The 24,857-nt window shown below is 38.5% G+C and overlaps 1 protein-coding gene across 1 annotated transcript in view; it reads right to left on the bottom strand.

The window, feature by feature from the left end:
* Positions 1-13,563: 13,563 nt before the first annotated feature.
* LOC126251916 (dynactin subunit 2) overlaps positions 13,564-24,857 on the bottom strand; it is a 37,650-nt gene continuing 26,356 nt past the window's right edge. The window contains exons 6-9 of the mRNA XM_049952648.1: positions 19,048-19,276; positions 16,451-16,660; positions 14,168-14,270; positions 13,564-14,038 (exon numbers count right to left, since the gene is read on the bottom strand). Of these exons, the coding sequence (XP_049808605.1) occupies positions 13,857-14,038; positions 14,168-14,270; positions 16,451-16,660; positions 19,048-19,276 (724 nt within the window). The 3' untranslated portion in view covers positions 13,564-13,856. The remainder of the gene's footprint in view (positions 14,039-14,167; positions 14,271-16,450; positions 16,661-19,047; positions 19,277-24,857) is intronic.

Raw genomic sequence — 24,857 nt, forward strand, 5'->3', positions numbered from 1 at the left:
TATAACTCCAGCACACCCAATAATCTTTTTTCCCCTCCTTTACTTTTCTTCTTTTTCACTCCCCCCCTCCCGCAATGGTTGAATCATTTGAACTTTACATGCAAATGGAGCATCTTCATTTTTTATTTGCATTTACTTACACGCCACAAACCTCTGACTGCATCTACCTGCCCTCCCTTGTTTCCATCACTTTCCTGCATATTCCCTCAAACAGCACTTTAGTTGCTCGCAGTCCGGCCTCAGTGGCCAGAGATAATGGTCATGTGTGTTTGAGCTGTGATTGTGTGAATGTGTGTGTAAATTTAAGTGCTTGTTTTTCCCGCATGCCGTTCGAGAGTGAAACGGTAGAGAGACAGCTTGGAGGTGGTTCATTGAACCCTCTTCCAGGCACTTAATTGAGAATAGCAGAGTAATCACATAGATGTAGATGTAGAAACAGGCCTTTCAGCTGAAAGCTCCACATCTATGGCAGTCTTGTGTTGCGTCTGCCTGTGATTCAATATCTTCTCTATATGGTGCACAGCAATGTATCCTTGTCAGGATATAAGACGAATAACAAGAAAACCAAAGCAAGGATAATAGAATGTAGTATAATTGAATCAGGTCAAGAGGGAATTAGAGAACGAAACAAGACACTTAAAGTGGTAGACGAGTTGTACTATTCTGGAAGAGAAATAAGTGAAGAAGTAAAAAGGACATAAAATGCAGATTTGCAATGGCAAGAAAAGCGTTTCTGAAGAAGAGAAATTTGTTAACATCAAATATAGATTTAAGTGCTAGGAAGTCTCTTCAGAAGATATTTGTAAAGAGTGTAGCCATGTATGGAAGTGAAACACAGATGATAAATAGTTTGTACAAGAAGAAAGTAGAGGCTTTTGAAATGTGGTGCTACACAAGAAGACTGGAGATTAGATGAGTAGATCATATAGCTAATGAGGAGGTAATGGACAGAATTGGGGAGAAAGGAAATTTGTGACAACTTGAGTAAAAATAGGGGATCAGTTGATATGATACATTCTGAGGCTTCATAAGATCACCAATTTAGTATTGAAGAGAAGTGGTGGCTGGTGGGAGGGGGGGCTGTTATAGAGGGAGATAGATAGATGAATACAATAATCAGATTCACATGTGAAACCAGTCATGTGATTTACGAGCTAAGCTGCAACTACTGTGCTGCATTTTATGTAGGCGTGGCAACCAACAAGCTGTCTGTCTGCATGAATGGCCACCGACAAACTGTGGCCAAAAAACAAGTGGAGCACCCTATTGCTGAACATGCTGACAAACATGATATCTTCATCTCAATGTCTGCTTCACAGCCTGTGCCATATAGATCCTTCCCACCAACACTAGCTTTTCTGAATTACACAGGTGGGAACTTTCCCTGCAATACATCCTATGTTCCCATAACCCTTCTGGCCTTAACCTTTGTTAGTCACTGTCCTCACCCATCCAGCCCTCTCCCTGTTCCCCTTCCAGCACTACACAGCTGTCATTTCACCACCACACCCAGTCTTTTAATTTCTGCTTTTTGTTTCTCACCTTTCTGCTAATTACCCCCTACCCCTCCCCACTTTCTCTCCTCCCCTCCGTCTAAACTGCAGCACTTCACTGTCCGCCACCCCCAGCATACTGTCTCTGTCCCTCCCCCTCCCCATCCCAGCCTCCTCCTTACCCCCACCCAGTTGCCACTCCCATCATGCACTGGTGATGCTGCTCATAGTGTGATTTCAGTTGTCTGAGACTGCAGACGTGTGTGCAAGTTGCATTTGTGTGTGTGTGTGTGTGTGTGTGTGTGTGTGTGTGTGTGTGTGAGCATCTCTGCTATATGAGTGGCTTCTCTAATATTGTTCCACAAATGTAAATGTTTTACCCACAACTGCATTCATTGGAATAACACCCCAAATCCCGCATCAAGTTTTGCTATGGCATTAGCTTATTATTGTCAACGATTGATAAACCATTTCTTTTGCATTTCCATGTAATAAACTTATTTAATTGAGATACTTGTATAATTTTGTAGATAACAAATTTTTCGATCTTTGTTCTGCTTGGTCAGTGATTTAATTAGGTCAGATGTACAGGGTAATTTTAGTATACCCTATTAAAGATTCATATTTTAAAACCACCATGCAATAAATCTAAAACTAACAGCTTACATAATCATGTTTTATAAATCATAATAGATACAACCTGTCTTGTCTAGTTTCTCCAATTGAAGCACCTCAAGTATTTGTAGCTTTCAATCCTCTTACATTAAGACTCCTCTGTTGCAGTGGCCAAACAAATTTCATAATAAATGAATGAAACCCAGATTGTAAACATTGAGACTAGTATCCATAATGTGAATAAAAAAAGAAAATAATCATATATCATAGCTGAAATCTCACATGCTGTATTCTCTGTAGAAAGCACTGTCCTTGAACCAGACTTCAATCCCAACAGCACTAATTGCAATTGCCACACTGTCATTGCAATGTTTGAGAAAGAACAACAGATCATAAAACCAGTAGCAAAAAGTAAGCATGTCATTGGTCTTGCTGTGCTGGGCACAGTTGTTTATAAGAAAAACAAAGAGTGACTTGGAGCATACTACCCTATGAACCAGCATTTTCTTGTGTGAAAGACTGTCATATTACTTTAACACACTGTTAAAGGGTTGCAATGTGCAGGTGGTCACAGAGGCTCATGTATTAAGTCAGTACTGAAAATTGTACATTAATGTTTCATATGTCTTTTCAGTGTGAAACAGAAACGCTCTAAGATTACATTATCAAGAGAGAAGGAGTCTCTCCTAAATTCACAATGGATACAGTTGATGGATTTCCATGATTTAAGAATGCATACCATGGGGTGGTCTGCTGTTCTTTCAAGGGTTTTCTAGTGCAGTTAATTATGACAATGGGGGAAATGTTTTTCAAGATGCTACCCTGTCCTGATTGTAGAAGGGGTATAAAGATGACTTCTGTCTTCAAGCCAAGGTGTCAAAATTAGGTGCAAAGGCCTAACAGTCCTATACTCTGTTTTAAGGTGGGGCAGGCTAGGGTAGTATGCAGTGATGGCAAATTCCTTAACACTGGTGTGGAGAGAGACAGACAAGCCGAGGAAGAGGTTTCTCTGTTAAGACAGGAAAAGAGTTTGCAGATTTTTCCCTGTCAGAAGTCATTGCTGTAAGTTTGTACCATGGGAGCATCAAAAGGTCTGTCTTAAGTAAACAGGACTGTCCAATGCTCATGCACAGAAACCCCATTCAATTATTGCTTTACATTTTTTTCTGTATATATTTCGTTTTTGCTAATATGTCCCTGAAATGCAGAGTCATGCACAGGACATCCTAGGCCTACCCACATCACAACCAAACATGCCTTCATTGAATGAAAAAAAAATTAACAGCTAACTTTTTGGTCCCCCTTTTCTTGCATATTCTTATGGTTTTCATCAAATAGCCAACTTATACTGAACTCTGCTTTTAACGTTTTACGCTGTGGAGCTTTCGTTGGTCTTCAGGTGCTGTCTAAACCATTCACTATACAGAAGGCAAGTCAGCTCAGTGGCCAGTACAGGTATACTGTAAAGGCTAGCTTTACAGTGGTATCTCCCACAACCTGTGCTATTACATGTCAATTACAGGTGTCTTACTGTTCTGAGAAACACAGTTTCATCACTAATTCCACAAATAATTTTAGTAACTTTGGAATTTGGGTTAGCTTTAAAATATTTTTGTCCTCAATGCAAAGTAATCCCTGAAGTCTTCCATGTCTCATATTTTTTTCTTGACAACATTAGTTTGATATCCTCTGCTTCAAGCAGAACGTTGCACCAGGTAATTGTCTTACACTTGTGGGGAGAAGAGTAATATGTTTGTTTTTATATTACAAAGCATCATAACAGATTTTATATGTATCATCATAAACTTTCTTTTGAGTTTTTGTGTGGATCTGTGGTCACTTGCTATTTTCCGTCCCTTTACAGATGGGCCAAATACCAAGTGGTCTAGAACTAGTTGATTGACCATCTCAGAGGAAATTGGTATTTGCTGAGTGAATTCCCTCATGTCTGGTGGATTAAAATTTTTTTTAAAATTTTTATTGGTTCAGCACACACTGGACTATGAATTAAAACCATGACCACCTAGCTGAACGTATTCTTTAATGTATTTTTAATGGCTCAAAGTTATTGGTCAAAAATTTTTAAAAAATCTAAATTTTTGAACAGTATTTTTCCAAAGAAGGAGTAATTTCTCAGCCTTAATAGTTTTTATTCTATTACACTAAACAGTGCAGCTACTTTTAAGAGTGTATCAGTGGTGATAAGCTTGCCCTTAAAAATACACTATTATAAAAAAATGGATTTTTTGAATTTTTTTCATTCTTTATCCTGCAGCATCCTTGTTAGGGGACCAGATAAAAATCTGAAAATTAAATCCTTAATAGACCTTAAAGATATAAAACTACATAGATGCTTTTATAGCAAGCTTCATTAATAAGAACACCTGCAATATCTGGACTAATGGAATAAATTATATCTATTATATCATTTAAACACACATAAAACACATGAAATTAAAATAATGAATATTTATTTGGTGAAGCATTCCTCTGCAGAAAGTTTCAATAGGCTAGTAGACAGCATATGCAAGTCTGTACAGGATAACAGACAAGCCTGTAAAAGTCTGTGTTGTGTTCACCCTTGCACCAACAGCTGTTCATTCACACTCAGGTAATAATGAGCTCTTGACGTGTGCATTTTAACAATGGAGTCTCAATGTTCTGTTGGTGTTCTTATTAATGAAGCTTGCTGTAAAAACATGTATGGTGTGTTTTGTAAGACATTACTTCAATTGAAGTAGTGTTTTTATGAAAAAATTACAAATATGAGTCAAAAATACATTTCTTAATATCTGGACTAACTGATATAGTTCAGTGACCAAAATAGAAATTTCTTCACTCAGTTTGGGCATTATGTTAAAAGGTCACCCACTCGCATTTTTAAATTCCAAGGGAGGCAGCTTCTTCAGTACATTTTTAACAGGCATCCAGACTTGATCCTTTTCAACTTTTTTCAACAAGGGTCTTGGTCCTGGCAGATGGTACAATGTAACATGCACATCTTGGTTTTGACAATCAGTATTATCAACTTTGACAATCCACTACTGTACACCATACACACAAGCCACTAAGTCCTTTTTTTCACTATCAGGGGACATTGATGTGAACTTGTACTTGAGCAGTTGGCTACCTTTAATCATGTGACAAGTGTTGAGTATTTCCTCCAAGACACTGGTGTAGAGTTCTTTTATTTCCTCACATTTTCCAGAAACATAGATAATCCCTTTTACCTGTTCTTTACAGAATTTAAACATTTCTTGAGGTGTCAAGATCTGGTTCTCATAGGTCCACTGCAGACTAGCTTCTGTGACAGCTCACTCTGTTGTACCCCCAATGCCATCAGATGCTTTCTTCCTCTAGTGTCATGTGAAAAAAGTACCATTCTGCATTAAGTCCATGGTCTTCTTTGCGAGATGGTAATATTTTTTTTTCTTTTATTTTATTTATTTATTTATTTATTATTTATTTATTTATTTATTTATTTATTTTTTTGCAGCACCATCAGAGAAGTAGATCAGTTTGCTTATGGTGGTGCTGTTTTCATGTTGTTGTTGTTGTTGTGGTCTTCAGTCCTGAGACTGGTTTGATGCAGCTCTCCATGCTACTCTATCCTGTGCAAGCTTCTTCATCTCCCAGTACGTACTGCAACCTACATCCTTCTGAATCTGCTTAGTGTATTCATCTCTTGGTCTCCCTCTATGATTTTTACCCTCCACGCTGCCCTCCAATGCTAAATTTGTGGTCCCTTGATGCCTCAAAACATGTCCTACCAACCGATCCCTTCTTCTAGTCAAGTTGTGCCACAAACTTCTCTTCTCCCCAATCCTATTCAATACCTCCTCATTAGTTACGTGATCTACCCACCTTATCTTCAGCATTCTTCTGTAGCACCACATTTCAAAAGCTTCTATTCTCTTCTTGTCCATACTAGTTATCGTCCATGTTTCACTTCCATACATGGCTACACTCCATACAAATACTTTCAGAAATGACTTCCTGACACTTAAATCTATACTCGATGTTAACAAATTTCTCTTCTTCAGAATCGATTTCCTTGCCATTGCCAATCTACATTTTATATCCTTTCTACTTCGACCATCATCAGTTATTTTACTCCCTAAACAGCAAAACTCCTTTACTACTTTAAGTGTCTCATTTCCTAATCTAATCCCCTCAGCATCACCCGATTTAATTTGACTACATTCCATTATCTTCGTTTTGCTTTTGTTGATGTTCATCTTATATCCTCCTTTCAAGACACTGTCCATTCCGTTCAACTGCTCTTCCAACTCCTTTGCTGTCTCTGACAGAATTACAATGTCATCTGTGAACCTCAAAGTTTTTACTACTTCTCCATGAATTTTAATACCTACTCCAAATTTTTCTTTTGTTTCCTTAACTGCTTGCTCAATATACAGATTAAATAACATCGGGGAGAGGCTACAACCCTGTCTCACTCCTTTCCCAACCACTGCTTCCCTTTCATGCCCCTCGACTCTTATAACTGCCATCTGGTTTCTGTACAAATTGTAAATAGCCTTTCGCTCCCTGTATTTTACCCCTGCCACCTTTAGAATGTGAAAGAGAGTATTCCAGTCAACATTGTCAAAAGCTTTCTCTAAGTCTACAAATGCTAGAAACATAGGTTTGCCTTTTCTTAATCTTTCTTCTAAGATAAGTCGTAAGGTTAGTATTGCCTCACGTGTTCCAACATTTCTACGGAATCCAAACTAATCTTCCCCGAGGTCCGCTTCTACCAGTTTTTCCATTCGTCTCTAAAGAATTCGTGTTAGTATTTTGCAGCTGTGACTTATTAAACTAATAGTTCGGTAATTTTCACATCTGTCAACACCTGCTTTCTTTGGGATTGGAATTATTATATTCTTCTATAAGTCTGAGGGTATTTCACCTGTCTCATACATCTTGCTCACCAGATGGTAGAGTTTTGTCAGGACTGGCTCTCCCAAGGCCGTCAGTAGTTCTAATGGAATGTTGTCTACTCCCGGGGCCTTGTTTCGACTCAGGTCTTTCAGTGCTCTGTCAAACTCTTCACGCAGTATCGTATCTCCCATTTCATCTACATCTACATCCTCTTCCATTTCCATAATATTGTCCTCAAGTACATCGCCCTTGTATAAACCCTCTATATACTCGTTCCACCTTTCTGCCTCCCCTTCTTTGCTTAGAACTGGGTTGCCATCTGAGCTCTTGATATTCATACAAGTGGTTCTCTTCTCTCCAAAGGTCTCTTTAATTTTCCTATAGACAGTATCTATCTTACCCCTAGTGAGACAAGCCTCTACATCCTTAAATTTGTCCTCTAGCCATCCCTGCTTAGCCATTTTGCACTTCCTGTCGATCTCATTTTTGAGACGTTTGTATTCCTTTTTGCCTGCTTCATTTACTGCATTTTTATATTTTCTCCTTTCATCAATTAAATTCAATATTTCTTCTGTTACCCAAGGATTTCTACTAGCCCTCATCTTTTTACCTACTTGATCCTCTGCTGCCTTCGCTACTTCATCCCTCAGAGCTACCCATTCTTCTTCTACTGTATTTCTTTCCCCCATTCCTGTCAATTGTTCGCTTATGCTCTCCCTGAAACTCTCTACAACCTCTCGTTCTTTCAGTTTATCCAGGTCCCATCTCCTTAAATTCCCACCTTTTTGCAGTTTCTTCAGTTTCAATTTGCAGTTCATAACCAAGAGATTGTGGTCAGAATCCATATCTGCCCCTGGAAATGTCTTACAATTTAAAACCTGGTTCCTAAACCTCTGTCTTACCATTATATAATCTATCTGATACCTTTTAGTATCTCCAGGATTCTTCCAGGTATACAACCTTCTTTTATGATTCTTGAACCAAGTGTTATCTATGATTAAGTTGTGCTCTGTGCAAAATTCTACAAGGCGGCTTCCTCTTTCATTTCTTCCCCCCAATCCATATTCACCTACTATGTTTCCTTCTCTCCCTTTTCCTACTGACGAATTCCAGTCACCCATGACTATTAAATTTTCGTCTCCCTTCACTACCTGAATAATTTCTTTTATCTCGTCATACATTTCATCAATTTCTTCATCATCTGCAGAGCTAGTTGGCATATAAACTTGTACTACTGTAGTAGGCATCGCCTTGTGTCTATCTTGGCCACAATAAGGTGTTCACTATGCTGTTTGTAGTAGCTAACCCGCACTCCTATTTTTTTATTCATTATTAAACCTACTCCTGCATTACCTCTATTTGATTATGTATTTATAACCCTGTAATCACCTGACCAAAAGTCTTGTTCCTCCTGCCACCAAACTTCACTAATTCCCACTATATCTAACTTTAACCTATCCACTTCCCTTTTTAAATTTTCCTGCCCGATTAAGGGATATGACATTCCATGCTCCGATCCGTAGAACGCCAGTTTTATTTCTCCTGATAACGACGTCCTCTTGAGTAGTCCCCGCCCGGAGATCCGAATGGGGGACTATTTTACCTCCGGAATATTTTACCCAAGAGGACGCCATCATAATTTAATCATACAGTAAAGCTGCATGTCCTCGGGAAAAATTACGGCTGTAGTTTCCCCTTGCTTTCAGCCGTTCGCAGTACCAGCACAGCAAGGCCGTTTTGGTTAATGTTACAAGGCCAGATCAGTCAATCATCCAGACTGTTGCCCCTGAAGGCTGCTGCCCCTCTTCAGGAACCACATGTTTGTCTGGCCTCTCAACAGATACCCCTCCGTTGTGGTTGCACCTACGGTACGGCCATCTGTATCGCTGAGGCACGCAAGCCTCCCCACCAACGGCAAGGTCCATGGTTCATGGAGCGGGCTGTTTTCATAGTTTGCTAATTTCAGTTGAAAAGCTTCCACTACTGTATCGTTGTGTTCAAGGTAGTCATTTATGCCACAAAAATTGCAACTCTAGTTCATCTTGCTCTTTATAATAGAACACATATGGACGGACTGTGGCCTGTTTATTTAACCCGCGGTGGACTTATACTTCATCTTTAACAACAAAGGAATTATTTTCAGAAAAGTCGACAAGAACTAAGCATTCATCAACTGCCAAGGTTTGCTTTTTGTCTTTCAAAAATTTACCCTGATCTTCGGCAATAAAATGATGCATTTTCAGGTTTTCAAGGTTAGCTACCAACACTTCAAAAAACTCTTCTCATGGACTGTAATTATCATTATTTCTGTTCTGTCTAGTGTCACCCACTGTTTGTATTCTATATTGTCAGGCATCAAATCGTCTTCTTCCTATTCCTTAAACATGTCAAGTAAAACTTGTTTGCCTGGACAGTTCTGACATTTTCCCATGATCATACAACTGTAACTGTCAATATTGCAAACCAGAAGTTAAAAAAAGGTCTTTACAGTCAATTTTAAGATTGGTCCCATCCATCATGAACTTTACATTATGGTGATACTAAAACAAACATTATAGGTGCCAGATGCCCCTGAAACAATACACTGTTTCAGTCTCCACTCACAAAATTTCAATCTTCCAGTTTTAATGACAGGATTTTCTTTTTTGAATTCAGTGAATAGTTCATCTAAACTGCACAATATCAACCTTTTTTTGTCTCTGAACCTTAGTACCATTTTCTTTCACAAAAACACAATCTCTCTTGCCAGCCATCAAACAGCTGTTATTGTTGGCTTCATAAAACTTAATAATCAAACAGTGGAAAATCCAGGATGGACTGTAACAATATTATGAAAAGGAAAGTTGCTACACATCATGCAGAGGAGATGCTGAAGTCACAGATAGGCACAACAAAAAGACTGTCACACAAAGCTTTCGGCCAGTAAGGTCTTCGTCAAAAATAGCACCCCCCCCCCTCCCCCGACCGCGCGTGTGTGTGTGTGGGGGGGGGGGGGCTATTTCTGATGAAGCTTTACTGGCTGAAAGCTTTATTTGTGATAGTCTCTCTGTTGTGCCTATCTGTTCCTCAGCATCTCCACTATATGGTGAGTAGCAACTTTCCTTTTTATAATATTGTTAAAGCCTAATAACGTTTTCAATTGTGTTTTGATTTAAGAAATTAGATGCATTTTTCTTTCATAGTGCACATAAAATTCCCGGCTCTTTTATTAACTGCCTTGTTAATTTAACCAAATTTGGACACATTATATTCAGCACTTTTGCTCGACTCCAAAAATTTGGTAGTAAATCGATAATCTTAACTTTATCCTCTTTGTTTCAAATATAACATTCAATTTTTAGGTTTTCTATGAAATCATCATATTCAGTTGGAGAATTGTTAGAACTTCCATCTGGTTTAGGCCAACTTTTCTTTTGAAACGAAACTTCCAAATTCTTTTTGACAGTAGTTGCCACTTTCTCAATTTTTGCATTCAATGCAAAAGGTCTTCTTTCTTCAATTAGGTTTCTAATTTTACAAGCGGGCAATAGACGTAGGATTTCACGAACCAAATCAACTTTTTTTTTATACTTTCTGATGTCAAAAAATTATTTGTGTGAATTAACACCAAACCTTTTTTTGTCAATGACAAATATCTTAGAATACCATGTTGGACATCACAGGTTTTCTGGAATTATATTGATACAAGGGCTTTTATTTTTAGAATAATGATCAAACATTATTTCTCTCATGTCTTTTATTATAGGCTTTTTATGTTTAAAAGGATGCAAGCAAGACTGGCCAAAAAGGAGATGAAATTTCTTAGTGTTTAATTTCATGGTACTTACAAGTTGAGTTAACCTATGAGCCAACTCTTAAGTAAAATAACACTTTCTTCCTCACTATAATCTTCGGTTAAAGTAATTTCTTTATGAAACACTCCATACATACTCTTATTGCAAGCTGCATTAATAAAAACACCAACAGAACACAGACTCCATTGTTAAACTGCACACTTCAAGAGCCCATTGTTAACTGAGTGAGCGTGAACAGACGGTGGTGAAAGGGGGAAGACAACACACAGACGAATCTGTGAGCCTGTACAGACTTGCAGAGGATTGTTTCACAAAAAAATCATTCGTTACTTTAATTTCAGTGTTTTTTTTTGTGTTTGAATGATATAATTGATATACTTTATTCCATTAGTCCAGATATTGCAGGTATTAAGAAATGTATTTTTGACTCTTATTCATAATTTTCTTCTTCGCAACTTCCCATTGAACCTCAAATTTGAAATTTATACTGAAGTTTGATATCATAAAAGTCTATCAAGCATTTGACATTTATACTGAAGTTTGATATCAAAAGTCTATTCAGCACGTAATTTTCAGATGTTATCTAGTCCCCTAACAAAGATATTGCAGGCCAAAGAATGAAAAAATTCAAAAGATCCATTTTTTAAAAAAGTGTATTTTTTAAGTGTAAGCTTCTCATTACTGATACACTCTAAAAAGCAACTATTCTGTGTAGTGCAACAGAACAAAAAATATTAAGGCTGAGAAATTACTACTACTTTGGAAAAATACTGTTAATTTTTTTTAATTTGTGACCAGTAACTTTAAGCCATTGAAAGTATATTAATGAATACATTCAGCTAGGTGATGATGGTTTTAATTTATAGTCCAGTGTGTGCTGAACTAAATGCTTATTATTTAAATTGTCTGGGGGTAATCCATTATTCAACATTAAAAAACTGCAGGTGCTTATAAATGCAAAAAACCACTTGTGACCCGAAAAAGCGTCACTGTTTATAAATGATAAAATTTTTTAAAAATGTTATTGAGCCCACTAAACATTAGGGAATACACCCATCAGGTATCAAATTTTTTTCTGAAATAGTCAAGCAACCAAGTATTTTTTCCTGAATCTCTTGGTATGGAATGACCCAGATGTAAAGAGAGAAATCTCTGGAAGTGTCACTCTTTTCTTAATATACCACAACAGTGTTCTGTCATTTGAGTTCCCCTGACTTTACTAGGCGACTGCTTTACATTTGGTATTGATTTCCAACAGAATTAAATGCATTAAATAAGTCTGTGAATTTGAAATCTAAGGTATTATTTATGGATCCATGAGAAAGTAGTGAACTCTGCACTATCTGGGCAAGCATTACAAACCTTGAGTGGTGGTGCCCCAGTTTTTGATATTAGAGGTTAATGCAATGCAACTGGACAGATAAAAAGTCTATTCATCTAGTGGCAGTAGGAGAACACATACATAAAAAAAGATTTCACTCATGCAAGCTTTTGTAGCCAGTGGCTCCCTCTTCCGGCTGAAGGGCTTAAAGGGGAAGGAAGAGGAGTGAAGGGAAAGGAACTGGAGAGGTTTAGAAGAGGGGGTAAAGTTCAGAAAAGTCACCCAGAACCCCAGGTCAGGTGAGAGTTACCACCTGGTAATTTTCCCCTGACCTGGGGTTCTGGGTGTCTTTTCTGAACTCTACCCCTTGTCCTAAACCTCTCCAGTTCCTTTCCCTTCACCCATCTTCCTTCCCCTTCAAAACTTCTATAAGAAGAAGCCACCGGCTCCAAAAGCTTGCATAAGTAAAACATTTTTTATGTATGTGTTCTCCTGCTGCAGCTTGGTGACTAGATCTTTTTATCTATCCAATTACATTAAATTTTCAAAAATTGATTATTTTTGTTGTTATTAAATGTGTATGGTACTCACCAGCCCCACACTCAGAATGTAGACATTCACTAGGCACAAACTCCGACAAAGGGCTACAGGGAAGTTGGGAATGGAAATTTTCACACTTTCCTCAAACTTCTTTTTTTTCTGATTTTTATTGCGCAGTACTGATACCGACAATTTACTTTTGTTATTCCTAAGTCTAGAGTTAGAGGACTCCATTACAAAGAAATTCTTCATTCTTGACATTTATCATCATAAAATTTTGTGTAAATAGTGCAGGAATTGCTTTTTGATAACAATTTCTGAAAAATGGATTCAGTTTACTGGCACGCAGTTACAAGCTAACTTACGTTCAGTACGTGATTTAACTGGGTCACAATGTAGCCATTTTATTTTTCTCTGTCATTATCTTCTGCTGTTAGTCATCGATTCTCTTGCAGCATTCCATTGAGATGCCTGACGAAGATTATGTGTAAACGGATATGTAAAAGGAAACCAAAACAGAACACAGTGGAAAACAAGATCTGTTTCCCCAAATTTGTTTTGAGTAACTTAAATGACTGCAAAGTTTCATTACATGCGGATGTCTTGTATAGACAATACAAATAATAAATCGTGTGTGTGTGTGTGTGTGTGTGTGTGTGTGTGTGTCCTGAAAACAATATTGTCACTGTTTCTAAACGATAAACAAAAATTTTTAAAAATGTTTTTGAGCCCACTAAACATTAGGGAATTCACCCACCAGGTATCAAATATTTTTCTGAAATGGTCAAGCAACCAAGTACTTCTTCCTGAACCTCAGGCGGGTAGATGGGCGTGTGCCCTACATAAGAAATGTAACAAAAGTAGTAAATAAGGAACTTTAAATATGAACAACAGGGAAACAGCAAATGATACACAAGAATTTTTTTCTGGTCTTTTCTTAAATAATAGTTTATTAGTGGAAATATTACAAACATGAAAGTTAAGCTTTTTATCTTGTTTTGCATTTACAAGCAAGAAAAATATTATCTTTCACAATACTGTTCCATTATTGACTCAGTAATTGCCGCCTGGAAAAATTAAATGTGGTTGAAGCTTTTCACAAAATTATTTCATTTCTTGCATAAGTACTTTTAATGTAATAAATAGACTGGAAACTTATGGTGCACCTTTACAACAGTAAAGAAAAGTACATCCATCTTACAGAATTAAATTTCATTTCTTTTTTAAAGCATCCACTCTCGCATCTAAGTTACCTAGATTCTTCTTGATAGATTCCAAATTCTGGCTAAAGGTCTGCTGTACTTGCTTTATTAAGTCTTCATTATTTTGCAGTGTTGTTGTTATCTGCTGCTGTATTAGTTCTAACTGACCTAATGACTTGCTGAAATCAACGGCTGAAAATAAGGACACACACATGACGGTGTAGATCAAAAAGCACAATTAAATCCAGTCATAATCCAGATGTGATATAGCCTACTTTTACTGCCACATTAAATTATAAACTTCTGAAACAGTGAAATTACCTTGATGATGAAGCGTTTCCAGAGCTAACATGCGGTCAACAATTTGTGGTAGCATTTGAGACATGTCACCACTTTTCTTAACCAAATCATACAATTCCATAATCTGGGAAAAATTAAACAATTTTAAAAAATCTGTACACAAATCAAATTCTGTATTAGGCATATGTGATGCAAGATACAATCTCTATGGATTAATGCAACAAATTTCTATAACAACAAAAATGATGTAACTGAGTAGATAAAAAATCTACCCTCCAAGTGGCAGCAGGAGAAAACGCACTTAAAAGAAAGTTATACTTACGAAAGCTTTCAGAGCCAGTGGCTCCTCCTTCCCGCAAAAGGAGGAAAGGGGAGAGGTTTAGGAAAAGGGGTAAATTTTGGAAAAGTCAACCAGAACCGCGGGTCTGGGGAGACTTACCAGATGGAATGAGAAGGAAAGACTGATTGTTGAGGACTGCACCGGACAAGATTTGAAAACCTAAGAGCTTAAAGGTGGAAGACAGGGTAATATGCAAGACAGAAAGAACTGCTAAAACATCATGCACGAGTTACTATGAGTGAAAAGCTAAGTGCGCTGTATGTAACAAAGGTGGGAAGGGGATGGCGAAAAAGAGACAGGTCAGAAAATTAAAGATGTAGAAAATTAAATGGAGTAAAGAAAGAAATAGTTACTGAGAAGAAAAGCGGAGACACAAGAAGTTAACATAAATTAAGCCCACGTGGATGGCAAGAACCAAGGACATGTTGTAGCATTAGTTCCCACCGGTGGAGTGTCTGAAGGAAGAATCCACATGGCACAGGCGACGAAACAGGTACTGAGGTCAAGATTGTAATGTTGTAGAGTGTGCTCTGCAACAGGATAGTGTGGGTTTCTAATATACACCCTCTGCCTATGGCCATTCATCCTAACTGATAACTGTGGCAGTCATGCTGATATCAAAGACCAAACAATGTTTACATGACAGCTGGTATATGACATGTTATTTCACAGGTGGCTCTCCCTTTGATAGTATGTCTTTCCAATTACAGGGCGGATAGAGGTGATGGTAGGAGGATGCATAGGTCAAGTCTTGCAGCAGCGACAATCACAGGGGTTGGAGCCATAGGGTAAGGAGATGGTGCAGAAGGAGCATACGATCTGACAAGGATATTTTGGAGACTGGGAGGGCAACAAACAGCTATTCCAGGTGCTGTGTGCACAATCTCAGACAGAATGGATCTCATTTCAGGTCATGATTTTAGGAAGCCAAGGCCTTGTCTAAGTAGCTGATTAATACATTCAAGACCAGGATAATACTTAGTGAGAAGTGGTGTGCTCTGAAGTTTTTTGGAAGGATCAGTAGTACCAGGATTGGATGTGATGGCCTGGGAAATCTGCTCTTGAATTAGGATGGTGGGGTAATTAAATCCAGTGAAGGCCCAGATGAGAATGGTAGTGTATTGCTGTAAAGAGTCTGCATCCGAACAAATACGTTTGCCTAGAATGCCACGGCTGTATGGTAGGGAATGTCTGACATGGAAAGAATGGCAACTGTCAAAATTTAAGTACTGTTGCTTGTTTGTAGATTTAATGTGGCCAGAGGTGTGTTGACCTTCAGTGAGGACATCTTTCATTTTCTGATGTATCTATTTTTTGTTTTACCCCTCCCATCTCTGTTACGTACCATTCACTAAGCTTTTCACTCATATTAACTTGTGCACAATGTTTTAGCAGCAATCTTTGCCTTGCATACTACCCTGTCTGCCACCTTTAAGCTTTCAAGTCTTCAAATCTCGTCCAGTGCATTCCCAACAGTCAGTCTTTCCTTCTCATCCTGTCTGGCAAGTCTCCCCTGACCTGGGGTTCTGGTGATTTATCCAAAATCTACTTCTTTTCCTAAAACATTTCAGTCCTTTTCCTTCACCCCTCTCCCTTCCCCTTCAGCCCTTCTGCTGAAGGAGGAGCCACTGGCTCTGCAAGCTTGCATAAGTATAACCTCCTTTTATGTGTGTTCTCCTGCCACCACGTGGTGAGTTGATTTATCATCTATCCAGTTACATTATACACCTGTAATACTATGATATACTATGTGTTGAGTTGTGGCATGTTAAAACACCTAGCCATAGATGTTTGCAGATCTGCTGTAGACTTTTTCAGCAACTCTAAGTGCTAATACAGAAACTTTATCGTAGGGTGAAAGTCACTTGCACTAAAACCAGAGCTTACTTCCTAGTGCAAGGTATGCTCTGTGGCACTAGAATGGCTTACCATTTAAAAAGGCATCAGCAAATCAATGGTATTACCTTAGCATCCCTGTCAGCAGATTGAGTTGCAGTCTGCCCCTTTTCAGCTAGTGCATCCATTTTGGCAGAGAGAGCTGCAAGCCGGGATTCAGCCAGATCAAGACGAGAATTATCCAGAAGTGCAACACGAGCACTCAGCTGCTGAGTTATTTCTAACAGACCATTAGGAGCATCTCTCTGCCCACCGATGTCTTGTGTTGTAAGACCCACCTGGAGCAAGGTATTCATGCAGTGTAGTAATTGTAGCATGCATAGCATATGCTTAATTGTAATGCTGTGGCATTTCTGGATAACTATTTACCAGCCTCATTTGTACAAAAACAACAGAAAGCTGTACACACAAGAAGATGAGATAATATTACAAGAGTGTGATAACAAAAGTATATAACTGCTTTGAAAAATAAGACATAAGCTGTGCAGCACTGTTGGGCATAAGAAAAGCATCTGATTACGATTTCTGATCAACAAAACACCACTAAGGAGTAGGAGAAAATGCTCTATGTCTAATGCAGTCTTACTTGGATAATAGGAAACAGTGAATGGGGATGAGTAATCAAAAATCAGAGTGTCTTTCAGTTACAACAGGTTTAATCGCATGATCTGTTTTTGGACCTTCCCGATCCATTATTTACATAAATGGGTTACCTACAATTGTATCATGATACAGTGCAATATGCAGATAACACTCCTCACTTTATACCAATCGCGAAAATGTGCAACACGGTATGGGGATAGCAATGGAGCTAAGTGCTGTCAGGTTTCAAGCAAATTCAGTACAACAGAAAAATAACAATAAAACTGAAGACATATTTCATCTGAATGCTCTGTACGGTAAAGCTATTAGGATTTCGCATAGGGAAGGTATATGGCAGACTAGTACATGCTGTGGAGCAATGTTGTTGAAAAGTCTAATAGTATGCTATTCTGCAGTCTTCCACTTTCATCTGAATCAAGGAATACTACTATGAAGTAGTTCTGTGCATTCAAAGTTACTGTTTAAATGTAAAAGGAAAGTTATCAGGTTCACTGCATGACTCAGCCCACATGAATCATGTAAAGATTATTTCCAACAAATGTCTGTATCTGCCTTCCATTTTTAAAGGAAACCAACACAAGTATGACATAAGAACGTTAATCCATAAGTATAACACAAGAAGCGCACATACAATTAACATGCACTAAGCTATGCTTGCAAAGACCCATAACTGCTACTAATATCTTGGCCTCGTCAACTTCAATAAACTATCCCAAAAGTGCCTACACAGTGCCAATAAATAAACTGAAAACTATCACTGAAAAATGGATGAAAAGTAAAAGACTTTATTCCACTCCAGAGTCCCAAGAGTGTGATCAATAACCTACATTTTGTATGCCATCAAGCAAGACACGTCCAGAAAGTAAGTACTGCTTCGGAAAAAAACTCAAAAAACTTTATTTGGAGCCAAAATTTATTTTTACAAGAAAGAGCATTTCTTAAATTAGTGTTCTACATAGTTGCCATCCTTGCTCAAACATTTGGCACAATGGGAAGCCAATTTTTCTATCCCTCATGAGAGGAAGATGCCATCAGCGAAGACACTAACTGCTGAATGCTGATTTTTGTGTCACCACCACTGTCAAAGCACCTTCCTCCGAAATCACACTTCAGGTTCAAGAAAAAGTGATAGACGGTAGGAGATCAGGGCTGTACAGTGGGTGATCTAACTGCTACCTACCGAATTGTTGAATAAAGTTTTGAGTGACACCAACATAATGACAACATGCATTGTGATGAATCAAGTATTCCATGCCTTTTGTTTTCAACTGTGTATCACACTGACTTTTTCACCTCTGGAAGGAACTAAACAGACAGAAAACTAAGAAAAAATGGTGTTCAGGCATGGCTGTCTTCGATGGCGGCATCTTTCTATAATGAGGGCATAGAAAAGTTGGTTTTCCACTATGACAAATGTCTGAACAATTATGACAACTATGTACAAAAAATAGTTTAAGAAATGCTCTTTCATGTAAAAATAAACAGTGCAGATTAGTATAAAACACCTGGTAGGAAATCCATTGTGAGTACAACGCGAAGTTCTTAATTCTGGAACAAACTTTTCAAAATTCAGCATTTACTTCACAATAATTTAGTTTTTGTGCAGTCATTGTTTTCAGAAAGTGATAATTGAGAAATTCTTAAGAGATTACAAGAGAATGCTGTTGCTCCATCAAAGACCAGCTTGTTGAGTCTAAACATTGTCATTTTAATGAATGTCATGCTACATTTCCTTTTAGTAAGTATAACTAGGTAATTCTTGAAGTTCCAGAAGAACCATAGTGGAAAAAAAAGGACAAAATTATGTATTCCTTACCCTGTGTCAGTCTACACTGATCTATCTGCTGATGAAGCACTCATACAAAGTCATAATGGTATAGAATACATCAAAACAGTTTACAAATATTTATTCATTAGCACATAAAGCTAGCGAAAAATCAATGTCTCAAATTTTGACTGTTAAAGATAAGTATTCACATTTTTAATATCCCATCACAATACAGACTAAGCACATTAACTTTTTCTGCAATTTCTGAGTTTTATAGCAAATGAAAAAACAAACCGCTTTTACTGGTTCTGGGCCAAGTACTGTTTCCAAACGATGCAACCGCTGATCCAGATCAGCAATACGAGAAGTGTGGGCTAGGCGGGCCTGCTCAGGCTGATAGGTAAGTTGATACAACAACCCATTGCTGTCATTTTCAGAAATACTTTGATCTTCCTTGTTTGTTTTAACTTTTGTGGCATCTGCATTTGTCTGACACAAGCCTTCTAGTTTTGCAAGCAGCTTTCTAGTTTCAGAAAAAAGAAAAAAAGGAATATTAGTGTTACTTTAGTCATGTGGGCAAAAAGGATGTTTTCAATACATTATTTTGTTAAATATATATGTTCTGTCATGAACCACACATATGTTCTCAGATCCATTCTAGAATATTTCCAGAATTATGGATAAGAAACGATGATGAATATGGAACACAGTACTCATTGTCAAAATAGCTCACGGGTGAACTGCTGGATGTCAGTGTCCGATAAGCACTATGTCGGCAAACAAACATGCACTGATGAACTGACTAATGGGAGGCCAGAGCCAGTCTTATCTCCTGCCCCTCTCCCCCTAATCAGCTGCTCTATTCGCCATCCATGCCTAGAATCACTATCCCACTCCTCCCACCGACACAGTTCTCTGCCTTAGGTTCGTGCCAAAATGCATGTGCTTGTAGCACCTCTGCTGTTCCTCCACCCTGAAGTCAGCTTGGTGTCTGATATCTTATTTCTCTTCTTGACCATTCAAATAGAAAGGTACTATGCCTTACTCAGGATGTACCTGCTACCACGATTTATTGAAAGTACCCTTACTAGAATCTCAACAGGCTCCTTAATTATGCAGTCCCAGATGTTGGATGTCTGTTTCAGAACTTTGGTATCATTATAGTCCATTCCATGTAATTCCGTCAGCTAATGTTCTGCAACTGTTGACTTGTTAGGCTCCTGGAAACTGCAATGCTGTTGATGCTCTCGGCAATGATTTTCAACAGTATGCACCATCTGACCTATGTATGTCTTAGCACACTGGCAAGGTATCTGATAAGTCCAAGGTCATCTTTCACACAGCCAAGCAGTGTCCGAGTTTTGGATGGCGGACGGAAGACTTTCTTCACTTGGTGTTTCCAGAGGTCCTATATTCCAGATAACGTGCCGCAAAAAGGAATAAATGCAATGGCCATGTTGTCCTGAGAATCTTTTCTGGTTCTGCCAGTTGTAAAGAGAGAGTAGGATGTACGGCTCTCAGCATTTGCCACTCCTTGTAGCCATTCTTCTGGGAAACTGCTCTGCAGTGTTCAAGTTCTTTGTTGATACACCTGTTATCAGAGAGGATGCGAGCCCTATGTACCAATGTTTTGAGCACGCCGTTCCTTTGAGCTGGGTGATGGCAGCTGTCTGCATGTAAGCATAGTTCAGTGTGCATCTTCTTCTGGTACACATTGGGGCCGTCTGCTTGTCTTTTAACCAGAAAGTGGAGTACTCCATCCACTTCGACTTCCATGGTAAAATGGATGTTCTAGTGTACAGAAATGAGATGTATAAGTAACACATTCAGCTTGTCTCTTCCATGACGCCATATGACAAAGGTGCCATCTACATACCGGAACAAACAGTAAGTTTCAACTGGGTTAATTCCAGGGCTTCCTCCTTGAAATAATCCATGTACATATTGGCAACAACTAGTGCCTTTACAGGAATCTTCAGAACTTATTGGAAAGAAATTTGAGGCAGAGGTGACCAATCTTTTTACATTTTGATGTTGACATACTTTCTTTTTGATTGTGGCTACTACAAGGAAACTGAAGGAGTAGTCATGTGGAGTCCATTTTCACCAGTTGTCACCAATATGTATAAGGAATATTTCAAGGAGGAAGCCCCGGAATTAGCCCAACGAAAACTTACTTGTTTCTTCTGGTATGTAGATGAAACCTTTGTCATATAGCCACACGGAAGAGAGAAGCTGAACGACTTCCTTATACATCTCAATTCCATACAACAGAACATCAGTTTTACTTTGAAAGTTGAGGTGGGTTCAGTGCTCTCCTTTCTGGATGCCTTGGTTAAAAGAAGAGCAGACAGCACTTTGGGCCACAGCGTGAACCAGAAGACGACACACTTACATGCGGTCAGCTGTCACCAGCTGGCTCAGTGGAACAGCATGCTCAAAATGTTGGTACACAGGTGCTCATACCCTCTCTGATAACGAAAGTATCAACAAAGAACTTGAACATCTGGGAGTGGTTTTCCAGAAGAATAGCTACAAGGAGTGGCAAATTGCGAGAGCCCTACGTCCTACACACACTGTGCAACTGGTGGAACCAGAAGACAGTTCTCATGAGGACACTGCCATTGCATTTATTCCTTTTTGTGGTGCATTACCAGGGAAGATAGGACGAATACTGCAGAAGCACCAAGTGACGAGGGTCTTCTGCACACCAGCCAAAACATGGGCACGGTTTGGCACTGTGACAGACAACCTTACACTACAGAAATCTGGGGTCTACCAGATACCTAGCCAATGCGTTTAAGACATACATAGGTAAGACCATGCATACTGTTGAACATTGTTGCCAGGAACACTAGTGGCACACAAGATTGCAGCAGATTACATCTGCAGTTGCAGAACATTGACTGAGGGAATTACATGGAATGGACTATGTCACACCAAAGTTTTGAAACAGACATCTAGCTACTGTGGCTGTGTCAATAAGCATGTAAGGGAACTTTCAATAAATCGTGATAATGAGTACACCCCCTGAGTACGGCATGAGACCTTGCTTTTAGAATGGTCAAGAAGAGAATGAGATATAAGACATCAAACTGATGTTGGGGCAGGTGTAGGAAAAGCAGCGGTACCACCAGTATGTGCATCTCGGCGCGAACCTAGGGCAGAGCACTGCGTTGGCGGGAAGGGATTCTGGGCACAGACAGCCAATAGAACAGCTGATCAGAGGGAGAAGAGCAGGAGAGCTCAGTGCTGGCCCCCAGTCAGTCAGTTCATTTGTCTACTATTTCGACATAAAGTGCTCTGGTAAAAGCTGAAAAATCACAATATCATTGTTCTCTCTATCATCATCTGATGAAGTGTTGACAGATTGAAGTTTTCCACTATTTATAAATCATATATGGTTCATAATTGTCATGTTAATTCTCTCTACACTACTGTTTGTGAAAATTGTAACACCCAGAAAGAATGGTTTGAATCAATCCAAAATTTGAGGATGTGTAGAACAGTAGAACCATAATAAGTCAAAGACTGCAGAGAGATGATGGGCATGTAGGCCAAGCAGTGATCTCTTGACAGACTGGATAGTACAGTGTTACACCATACTCAGTTGGTGCAGAGACATCAAATGAATTGAATATGTGCAGGTGCTGGTATGCCTCCTTGAGATTAGACGATCCAATTTCAGCATGTGAGTAAATCTGAACAGGGCAGCTATAGTGTGCAGTCTCACCTACTATGTGTTGAGGTGAATCTGAACAGCAACCTCTACACCAGATAGGTTTTTGAATCTGAGGCACTACCCCTCCTGCAGGTAGCTCAATTGAACATGTCTGGATATGTTCGGTTGGCAATTTATTCGTTGTGGTCCTCCCACAACCACTGTTAAGCTTGCTGACATGCGTACAAATCATGTGGCAGTGTTTCTCCAACAGCACTCTACGCTTTCTCCGATTCCATACCATGCTGTCTAGAGGCTCCACTTGCAATGTGTGGTGGCTTCTCACTGTACTGAATCTCTCAGTAGAAATGTATGTACAGTTCTGTAATTCTCATCATTTGTGTACTGTAACTTCCTCAATCTGTGAAGTACATTTTATTGTAAACAACTGTCTCCATCTTAATGTTGCAATTTTCAGTAACTGTAAGCAACCAATTATATGTCGTGTGTTTCATCCTTACAAAGAAACAGTGTTTTTATGTTCTAGTGATGATTCAAAATGGATGCATTACCAGCAAAATAAGCACTTATATAGAGCAGCACTACAAACCTCGTAAAGAAGAGTTTGGACTGTTTTTATGTTACAGTAAGTCAAATAATGTCAGAGGCATTTCTAACCTGAAAGTCCAGTGCCTAGCACATGAAACAAACCAGTACACACAATTGATGATGTCTTTCAAAATTAAAGGTGTAACATTCATGAAATGATAAAACTAGTTTCCTTCTGTAACACACAGATGAAACTAACATCACTATTAACAACATAACATTACACACAACTGAGAATGATAAAAAGTTAAGCCACAATGAGGATAGGTGCATCTATTGTAATTGATGATGAAAGGGAAAAGAATGGGTTACTGAAACTAGCCCGCATAAGCAAATTTTAGACCATTTGCAACTGTAAAGCTTCTACTAAACAAACTGAAATCAGGGCTGTCAAAACACACAAATGTCTTGGAGCACATTTTATACACAATTGTTTCTGTCTCCAGAACATAAAAAAAGAACATCAACCATTTCTTTACCTTTTTCTGACCACTGCATTTGTTACAGCTGACTGTCTGATTGTTTTATTCATGTTTCAGAAGGCACAACTGAGAATATTACATGCATGTAATCACTGTATCTGGTTCAGGAGGAGACTTTAACAAGCCCAATTTGGACTCAGAGTTTGCAGACTTCGGAGATATTGGTAATTTTAATTCTCCTACTTTTCTCACTATCAACATAGTTTACATAAGATAGTATTTTCAACAGCTGTATGGTAGTGGCTTTGCTTGAGCACCTGCAGCACAGAAAAAGTGAATACACAATAAAGATTCCCTCAGATGCTGAACTTTGATGGAATACAGTGCCAAAACTTCATGTGTCCAAGTAACTACTTGTGTAACAGCATCTCTCAATAGCTATTGGTTTTCATCATTCATGACATCTGAAATATTCAAAATCATAAAACCTGAGACAAATCACTCACTGGGTAGCAATATTACAAAAATGTAAAGACAAAATACAATGAAGCCAAATAGTATCTGGAGAAAGTTGGAAACAATGTGATCAACGACATGAAATTTACTTGTCTGGCATCGACGTTGTCGTCATCATCCTCTTCCATGTATGTAGCTACACTGTCCAAATTAGAGTATTATGAGAAGGGGGCAGAACAATCACACGTTACAGCTATCCTGAAGAGGTTCCCTTAAGAAAAAGGCTTTACAGCTTATATGAACCAGTAATACACTTCACCTGTGGTTTGTTATTACTGTCGCAAAGCACATTAAAAAAGGGGTGAAATAATTTCATCCTGCCAAAATAGCCTGTACTGCAAACGAGGCACACGTATTCCACAACTGATGTAGGTGTATAGACTTCAGCAGAGTCTGTTACAAAAACTAATCTAATGCTATCTTAGGCTAAACCTTACAATATATGCCGACAGATCTGTCTAGGCAATAGCACGCTATCCATTTTAAGCAAAGCAGTTGGAGTTTTAAAACCAAGTTTCATCACTAATGCCACAAAGAAGTTTTTTCCAGTTTCAGGAAACAAGTAGCCAAGCTGAAAGCGAAAAAACGCATATCAGCAGAGCTTCTTACATGGATAGTCGACAAGTTTGCTTTAAAATGCACCAAAAATTTACAAAATATGAATGACCTTTAGGTCAGTACAAACTACAAGAAGGGTATTTCCCCAAAAACATAAAACAGCGTCAAAAGAAGGAACATCTGTGATGCCTCTGATGTGTGTTCAGAATCTGCACAAAGAAAAATGGTAAATAACAATAGCGATGTGGAGTGACAACCTTCAAAATATAAAATGAAATTAAACAACTCTGAGGTTTAAGCCATGTCATATTACTCTTCAATTTCTTCTTACATAATTG

Source organism: Schistocerca nitens, chromosome 4 (assembly GCF_023898315.1).
Source record: "Schistocerca nitens isolate TAMUIC-IGC-003100 chromosome 4, iqSchNite1.1, whole genome shotgun sequence".
Lineage (NCBI taxonomy): Eukaryota > Metazoa > Arthropoda > Insecta > Orthoptera > Acrididae > Schistocerca > Schistocerca nitens.